This window comes from Xyrauchen texanus, chromosome 23 (genome assembly GCF_025860055.1).
Source record: "Xyrauchen texanus isolate HMW12.3.18 chromosome 23, RBS_HiC_50CHRs, whole genome shotgun sequence".
NCBI lineage: Eukaryota > Metazoa > Chordata > Actinopteri > Cypriniformes > Catostomidae > Xyrauchen > Xyrauchen texanus.
This window is the reverse complement of record NC_068298.1, coordinates 36,420,380-36,429,883: the sequence shown is the minus strand read 5'-3', so window position 1 is coordinate 36,429,883 and position 9,504 is coordinate 36,420,380. Positions and strand designations below refer to the sequence as shown.

General features: G+C 38.8%; 1 protein-coding gene across 2 annotated transcripts in view; it reads left to right on the top strand.

The window, feature by feature from the left end:
* Nucleotides 1-9,504, top strand: part of LOC127663352 (storkhead-box protein 2-like) — a 112,193-nt gene continuing 102,689 nt past the window's right edge. For both annotated transcript variants that reach the window (XM_052154900.1, XM_052154901.1), the window contains exon 1: nucleotides 1-752. In XM_052154900.1, coding sequence (XP_052010860.1) covers nucleotides 425-752 — 328 coding nt within the window. In that variant the 5' untranslated portion in view covers nucleotides 1-424. The remainder of the gene's footprint in view (nucleotides 753-9,504) is intronic.

Here is a 9,504-nt window from a genome sequence, read left to right as displayed (position 1 = left end):
CCCATTCTGCGGACATTTGAATCCTGGAATATCGACAAATAATGTTTCACTGCATCCCGCATCCCTGCTCGAAGTGTATGACGTTATTTTCACGCCGCTCTCTCTGATGTCTCCGGTGAAGGTGAGGAATGGATAATATGCGGCGGTTTCAGCGGAGAATAACATGAGCATTCCTCCATTACGCTAAAATGACATCGTGCACCCAGCCAGCTTTTTGTTTGGAATGATAATGATCTCATCCTGTACACATCACCCTTATGTTCTTATAGTAGGCTATAATAATAATTGCATCACCTTGTGTAGGCAGGTCAGATGAACTAACGCGCAAAAGCGCTCTTTGTCTGGCTGCGGGTGCGCGTGTTGGCGCACGCGCTCAATCAATCAATCAATCACATCAATCGCCTTATTTTCTTCGCGTGGATCGATGGAGCCGTTCCTGCAGATCGCGCCGCACTCGCTGGCCATCGTGCTGTCGCGCGTCGTGGCGAAGGACGCGCCCGGGGTGACGGAGAGCGAGGAGCCGCCGCACCATCACACCGGCTACGAGATATTCGCCGACTTCAAAAGCCTCAACATGAAATATTTCTGGAATAAGATGGTGGCCGATGCCATAGCCGAGACCTTTTTCCTGGGCTGGATCGATGAGCATGTGTTACTGATCCAGGGGAAGGAGGATCACCTGGAGGTGTTGAGGGAAGCATGGATGAGAAGGTCCCTCAAACCCCCGCAGGGCTTCGACATCAAATATCTCGGTAAGAACGATGTGTATGGTGCATGTATTGTATTGTATTGTATTATTTATATATTTTATATATATATATATATATATATATATATATATATATATATATTGCATTCCGGCATGGTATGTCTTGCCATGTTTTCTGGACACGTTCCGTTGTAATTTGTATTCTTTGAAGCAGCTTGGTGTACCATGGTGCATGAATATAGGAATCGAAAAAAAGCGGTAGCCTATAAATCAATGTACCATAAAATTATAGTTTAGGACATATACCGTAATAGTACCATTTAAAATAAATAAATAAAATTAAGTTTTCTTTTAGGCATCTTATTAGTGCCATTGATTTTGGAGATGTACCATGGTAATTCTGTTGTATTATTTGAAGTACCATGAAATATGAATATGGTAGATATTCAGTATCATGAGTTATTATTAAGTCCCATGGTAATATCATATTATTTTTGGACATATTCCATGGCAATTTCATGTTATTCTTTGAATTACCTTGTTAGTTTTACTGAATCATCCCTTGTTCATATTACTCAACAGATGCAAGTAATCAAGTAAACTTAATGTAACTGGTGTGTTTCAATGGAAGGAAGTGTCAGCTTTACTTAATACATTTTTGTTGGCATAAACTGCAGTGAATTGTAGTTTCCAGCATGCTTTGCAGGAGGCTTGATGAAGAAAGTAAATGTTGAAATTAAGTGTTAGGCCTACTTTGTGTTTTTTGTTCAAGATGAAAAGTGGAATGTTATGTTGATTTAGAAGAGTTTCTGTAATGTAATTTTGGGGCTATCAGTGTGGTAAAATATGGAGCTTGAGTATAGGTTGAGGAAGGCAAATACTTCTTGTTTTAATATTGCTTTGTCCAATGATCTACTTGTGTGCCACTTACAGCAAGTTGTAAGAAGCAACGAGACTCATGTAACCGTTATAGCTGAGGGGGCTCAGCCCCTGACTTTTGACAAATAAGTACATTTTAATATGATTTTCTTAATCGTAGTGCAATCGGAATATTTTAGCCCCTTGCGTTAAAATCAAGCCTTTAAGACCAAGCAGAAGCCTCTGCAAGTTGGTTGCATCCACAGTATACATTATGTACGCTGCACATGCACATAACATAGGCGTTCCGCTTCTGTGTTGAGTGTGATGTCAGTGAATGTGCCTTGTGCTTTCCTGGCGATAACTGATGTAAATGTAGGTTGGAATGAAACGAGGAGATCAACAGTGCTTTTGTCATGTTGTATTTTAACACACTATAACAGTGTGTACTTTGACTATTGTAAGTTAATGTTGTTAAACAAATGAAAAGATAAAGTTTTCAAATTCTTACATCTTTGTTGTTAGTTTCACAGAAACACTTAATGACCACTAATGTCTCATGCATAACCACCAGCCAAAAGGTCAGTGACCGAGTCAACAGTGTAGACAGACCAGCCTGTCGCCATTATTAAATAATCGTCTGAGCTGTGATTACTGCGCTTTTCAAATGCCAATCACATTTTTAATGACCAGTATGATAATTGTAAGCGAATAATATAATATATATATATATATATATATATATATATATATATATATATATATATATATATATACACACTGTATAAAAACCATGAGCGGCATGATTGTGTCATTCAGTTGAGCTCTGAGCATCACTGAGCCACACCGCAGACGTCAACTGGAGCAGCTCCTATGTGGAAGAGCTCGTGAAATCCACAACAAACGCTCTGATGCTCGCACTGTCAGCAGTGGTTGCCGCAAAACTGCCTCAAATATATAAACTAACAAATATACACTTTGATATTGCACACAAAGCACTCTGATTTTATGATTTAAAGATCGTGTAATGGCAAATATTCCTTGTCATAGCGGGTTTATACATGCAGTGTTAATGACATGCTGTGACACAGAAAAAGAGCCGCGCGCTTCCTCTATTTCTGTGGAGTGATAAAATGATTAAACAAAATCTGAAAGGTTTTGTATTAAGAGAAATAAGGGCTCGTGGTTTTAATCAAAGAGCAAAATAATGCGTGAAAGTGCAGAAATTGGGAGAGGAATATTTTACTTCTGCATGATATAATATAAAATAAATGATCTAATATAAATATAAAAAATACATAATTTAAAAACTAAAATAGAATAATGAGTTTCAAAAACAACAGTCTAAATGTAAAATTGACCAAAACTAAAGTTGACCAAAAAGAGAGACGTACTGTATATTAAGAATTTAGAAATATTTTGATATTTAAAACATAATTTATGTCATAAGATTTTAAAGCCTTAAAGAAATCATATATTCCTATTTTATAATTGATATATATATTTGAATTTAAATACGTAAAAATGACTTCTAAAGATGTGAAGCACACATGTGCCTCAAGAAATATGACAATGAATATAACAATTAACCGAGAAAGCCCTAAAACGGCGTAATAGCGTGCGTACGCATATATATACAACAGTTAGTTCCGGTCCTCGAATCTGATTAGACGAAAGACGTTCCATGATTAGGCTACTGATGGTCTGACACCATCAGCACACTGACGCTTCACTGTGTGTGTATCACTCCGCTTGTGTTCGTGCCGTTCTAAACTAAAGTGTAAGAGCAGTGCAGATCTGTTAAGAGCTATTTATTTGATCAGTTTTTTTTTTTTTACAGGTAAACTTTTTTTTTATATATATATATATTTTTTACATTACATATGTTAGCCAGCCCGTGGTGGCATTTGATAATTTTTGTGTGTAATATGAGCAGTTGGTGACTTGAAGTGAATTCGTCAGTCATTGTTTACATACACCAGTGCTCCGTGATCGTTCGTATTACTACTACATTACATAAGCTAGAAAACGGCTTTAAATGGCTTTAAACGAACAACTGAAGCATTACGGCTCATCAGCTCACAGCTCACAGCTGAGAGGCACAATAGCCTGATCAACTGTTCAAAATGGCGGAGGACATTGCGGTTTCTATAGTGAAAGTTTCTTGCACTCCGGCTACCATGAAATAGGGAGAATTACCCCCACTTGGACGGCTACTTTTCCACTGAGAAAGCTGATCTCCAGAAAGCTGACAGCATCTCTGCTTCCAGTGTGGCAAAAGGTGATTACACACTCTCTCTCTCTCTCTCTCTCACACACACATCCATCCATCCAATAACTTGGTAGAAACGGCACAAGCCGTGATACTATTTTTGAATTACAAACGGAGGCTTTGATGCATCATTTGGTTTGAACCTGCAATGGCATATTCTGATCCGCCACGTAATAAAGTAGTTCCATGCACAAATGCGTTTTTATTTCCGTACTCAGTTTTTCCTCATTTTTAAAAATTTACTTGTTCATTGAACTGTTGTATATAAGCAATATCACACTCGCAATTGTGCTATATGGCCCTACATCAGGACTGCTGTGATTACCTGTGGCCAAATCACATCAGTGCTGATGGAGGGACATATCGCACTCTTGCTCATGTGATATTGCTTAAATATAATTGTGATATATAGGGTTAGACGCCCCCTTAAGAACCAGGTTTATTTAATATCAGGAGATCAGCAGTTACCAGAGGTGGGACCAAGTCATTGTTTTCCAAGTCACAAGTAAGTCTAAAGTCATTGCATTAAAGTCCCGAGTCAAGTCCCAAGCCAAGGCAGGCAAGTCCCAAGTCAGGTCCCAAGTCAAGGCAGGCAAGTCCCAAGTCAGGTCCCAAGTCAAGGCAGGCAAGTCCAAGTCAATTTACAAGTCCTCAACTTTTAGCTTCAAGTCTTAAACAAGTCATTAGTGCGCTTTTTCCAAATTAGTGTCAGAGTATTAATTACTATAGTAAATGTATACAAATTTTATCTAGAAGTTTCTAATTTTATTTTACTTTTTTTTATCGATATCTACCTGTAAAGACCAAAGAGGGTAATAAAGACGATACGTGGATCTTATCTTTGGACACACATTAAGGCAAACCAAACTTTTACTCTAAACATGCAGTGAAAGGACGCTGAACTGGTGAATGAAATCTGAAATATTACCAGGCAGTGGCTAATTGCAGACATTTAAGTTGCATATACGAGTTATATACTGTAAAGGGCTGCGAACAGAGTAAATTATCGGTTTTGTGATTTTTAGAACCATAACCAATATAATTAAATAAATATAGCTAAACGCATAACAGAGGACCAGCACGTCCGCAAAAGAATGAGTGTGTTTACATGCATGTTCTAACCAGTTATGCTCAAAAAGCACCAACGTGTGTGGTCACAATAATTGGCGTTCCTTTATCGAGGTCATACAACGGCGTAATAACACCGGGTAGATTTTGTCCATTACACCAATTGCTATAAAACGTTAAACGCTACTGACCGCGGTAAAAAGTAGTTTGCGGTTCGATATGCAGACTTTGTTAGCCTGTATATCTGCCATGTGCTGCCATAGACATGTATGTTACTGAACCATAGCTGACGTAAATTAGTTAACAACTTACCTCTGTCTGTGGATTATCAGATGCCTCACAAAATTGGACGTTGTCGATGAGGTGTCTGTAATTTTGGAACCACAGGTTCTACATGTTGCAATCCTTTTGTTGCCTTTAACGCTGTATTCAATATATCCCAATTATATCACCTTTGGTATCATTTTGCTGTGTCCTTGTCCTTAAATGCGCGCTGCGGTCTTCAAACTTGGTCCAGATTGGTTGGTTTTCTGATTGGTTGAATATGGAGTGTTGATTTGAACACTCCATATTCTTATCTTCGGTTTTAAACAGTACAAGTATTTCCAAGTCAGATGGCTGAGTCTTTTTTGATTCTGTCGAGTCGCGAGTCATCAAATTAGTGACTCGAGTCTGAGTCAAGTCCAAGTCACGCGACTCGAGTCCACACCTCTGGCAGTTACAGAAATACTGCCCGTCTGATAATGTTATTATCTAATCAACCAATCATGTAGAAGTAGTGCAGTGCATAAAATCATGCAGTTACAGGTCAGGAGCTTCAGTTAATGTTCACATCAACCATCAGAATGTGGAAAAAATTTGATCTCAGCGATTTGGAATGTGGCATGATTGTTGGTTCCAGACGGGCTGGTTTGAGTATTTCTGTAACTGCGGATCTTCTGGGATTTTCATGCACAACAGTCTCTAGAATTTACTCAGAATGATGCCAAAACCAAAAAATCATCCAGTGAGCGGCAGTTCTGTGGATGGAAACACTTTGTTGATGAGAGAGGTCAACAGAGAATGGCCAGACTGGTTTGAACTGACAAAGTCTACGGTAAATCAGATAACCGGTCTGTACAATTGTGTTGAGAAGAATATAATATCAGAATGCTCTTCTGAGAAACGGATTGGCGCTGTTTCGGTGGCACAAGGGGGACCTACACAATATTAGGCAGGTGGTTTTAATGTTGTGGCTGATCGGTGTAGATAGATGGATAGATAAAACAAATGTCAAAAAAATGTCATAGTATTTTGAGGATTTCCCTGTCTGAGCTGCTGGAGCTGAAAAAACTGAACTGAAGCGTTCGTTGGGTTAATCACCTTTTTTTCAAATGCATGCTAAAGACAAGAAATTTGAAGATGGTTTAAGGAAGTGATGTCTTTAGGTTCCTTGAACATTTCCTGCTAGTTTTCGAATTCAGACTGCGTTCTAAATAGGATATATCACCCTCCGAATGGGCACTTTGAAGGGAGAACAGTCATGTTAGTTATTCTGTATAACAGCTTTATTGAGCGGCTGTCGCTGAGGAAATAATAGTGTGCATCTAAACTATGATATAAATTCATCGCCTCTCTTGCGTAGATGCTCAGTATCAACAACACGTCTGGATAAGTCACTTCAGGTAAATGTTTGATTTTCTTTGAGAAAATATGTTAGTGTCTTATTTAAAGGATCCGTTAATGATTCCAGAGGTGCTTTCGGATCAGTCGCATTCTAAATCCTTTGTTATTGTTTACTTGCTTGAAATGGTCTATATGTATATGACATTAATCAGATATCAATAACTTGAATATAATATTACAACTTCCATCTGCACAGATTATAAAGCAAATGCACTGGTGAACTTGAACAGGTTGCATGCTATTCGTAACTTGTGTTATGAATGGGCCTGTGCCACTTCAACACCGCAGTGGGGTGGTTGTCACTGTGACCCTATCAGCCTGATATACAACCATCAATTTGATCACCTGTAAATCTGAAACTGTTGTGTCTTTTTAAGAGTCCAATGAATAGCCTGGTCTCCACTTGTAAAGGCTGTGATGTGGTTTGGTAAATCCCATTGGAAATTTGCTGAGTTTTTGAAGTTGTTGATCAAACTACCGGTAGCTTTGTGGTACTTGCCCGTGCAAAACCCTATGGTTGCCAGAACGTTGGTATGTGGTTGCTAGATTGATCTGGCAGGTTGCTTACTGGCCAAGTTGCCAATCCTTAAATCTTATGGTCCATTGATATGACTCTTTCTGTGAACTGTTCCTTTTAATGTTATGTTACACAATGAAATATTCTTTTTAAAGTATATATGCAAAGTATGTCTCGGTCCATCAATGGAAGTTTTTTTCTTCTCTCTCTTTATTGAGGTCTCTGCTGTTCCGCAAGACATGACAAACACAAAGAGGTGGATACAGCACAGCTCTTTCTCTGAGAGAGAGAGAGAGAGAGAGAGAGAGAGAGAGAGTAAAATAAAATCCTGATGCCTACAGCGACAGTTCTGAAAAACCTGCTGGTCCAAGAGCTCCTTCCACATCCCTGTACTGTTAAGAACACTCTACAATACACAGAGACATCCCATAATACTGCAGTCACAGTAATGGTTACATTCAGATAAAGAGTGACGCTGTCCTCAGTTTGTCCAGACAGATGAATGTGGGACAGTAGTTTTCTGCACTAATTAGTCTGAATAATGGAACTGAACGTCAGGGGTCCTAATGAAGAAGTGAGGACCGAACTTGAGCTAGAACTTCAGTGTAACGCTAAGGAAAGCATTACTGTTATTGTTGCTCATTTTTAGGTTTAGGGGGCGTGCAAATGTCAAACATTATTTATCTTCGGAGATTGAATTACATCCTGCACTGTTTGTTCCAAGCAACAACCTGAATACCTTTGCAACCTAGCAATATGTTAAAATCACCCAGAACAACTTGATAACCACATACTGTAGTAATGCTATTACTATTCTCAACACGCTAGCATCAAGGTGGCTTTACACAGTCATGTTTTTTTTTTTCTCTTCCCCATATCATTTTTAAATCTTGTAGGTTAAACTTGCCAAGACTGATTTGCTTTGAAGCTTTATTGGTGAAATAACTGTCCATTAGTTATATTTGGCTTTAACAAAGTTCAAGACAATGTGAGACAGATGTATGTCAGACAATATAATATCATAAGCCCTGATAATGTTAGGGTGTGCAGTTGGGTTGTGCAGATTATACATTTTCTTAACTGCACCCTTAAATTAAATAAAAAAAGAAAAACCTTATTTTTATTTCAAATTACACCATGACTAAATCTAGCATGCCTTAACAACAGTACACAGTGTTTAAATTAGGCTATGTGTGTGTGTTTGAGAGAGAATGAGACAATTCTGATTTGCCTGTAGCTAAATGAGGGTTGTGTGGTCTCCCCTGGGTGCATTTTTCACTGAGTTCTCTCAGGTGTGTGTCTGTACAGGCCGGATCTGGGGAGGAGTGAGAAGGGGAGTGAAAAGTCCATGTCCCTGACTGATACTTCTTGTAAATCTCACCGCAGTCTGAGAATTTTCCTGTGCAGTGATCCAAGATCAATTTATTGTACGGAAATCTAGAGTTTAGTAATTCTAAGAGAAACTACAAATCCATAGAGAACAGTGTGAAAGCAGCATATAGCTGTATATATTTTAAATCTAATAGACTGTGCTGCAATGCATTGCCTTCAAGTCATGGGCTGCACTTAAGAGCAAACGACAACTTGACCTATAGCCATTTCCTCTTTCTTTCTCCATCTATATGTTTTAAATATAACCTTCTCTCTCCCATATACTGTGTGTGTGTGTGTGTGTGTGTGTGTGTGTGTCACACCACATTTTTCTTAAATCAGCATCTCAACATATAAGGTAGCCATTCCTCCAGTGTCTGTTGAATTCCAACACTCTTTTGCTTAATGAGTTACTGATTAGGTGATCACCTGAACCAAATCTTATTTAATGAGGAAAAGTATAAAAACCACTTCTGTGGTCATCACCATTATCTTGGAATAGGACCAGTTGGATGGCAAAAACAGTGCTAGTATTACCTCAAAATTAACTTAACTATTGACCATTCCAAAAGAGTTGAAAAGAAAAGTTTTCAGTGAGGAAAAGGGTTCAATTCTAGCTTTACTGGCAGAGGGATACAGTGAGCGTCAGGTTGCTTCCATCCTTAATTTCAAAGACAGCGGTTAATAAGAACAAGGTAACGCAGCAGACATTGTCTGCTTGACAGCAAAGCTACAGACTGGCAGAGGGTGAAAACGACTCTCCACTGATCGGGATGACTGCCAACTCATTTGAATGTCACTCGACAACCTATGGATGACATCAAGAGACCTACAAAAAGAATGGCAAATGCAGCTGGGGTGAAGTGCACGGGGTGGACTGTTTTGAGACCTAGGGAAAGAAAAGGAAAGAAGAGCCAGGCTGAGTTTTGTAAGAGACCATAATGATTGGACCATAGACGACTGGAGTAAGGTCATCTTCTCTGAGTCCAGTTTTCAGCTTTGTCCAACACCTGGTTGTCTAATGGTTAGACTGAGACATGGAGA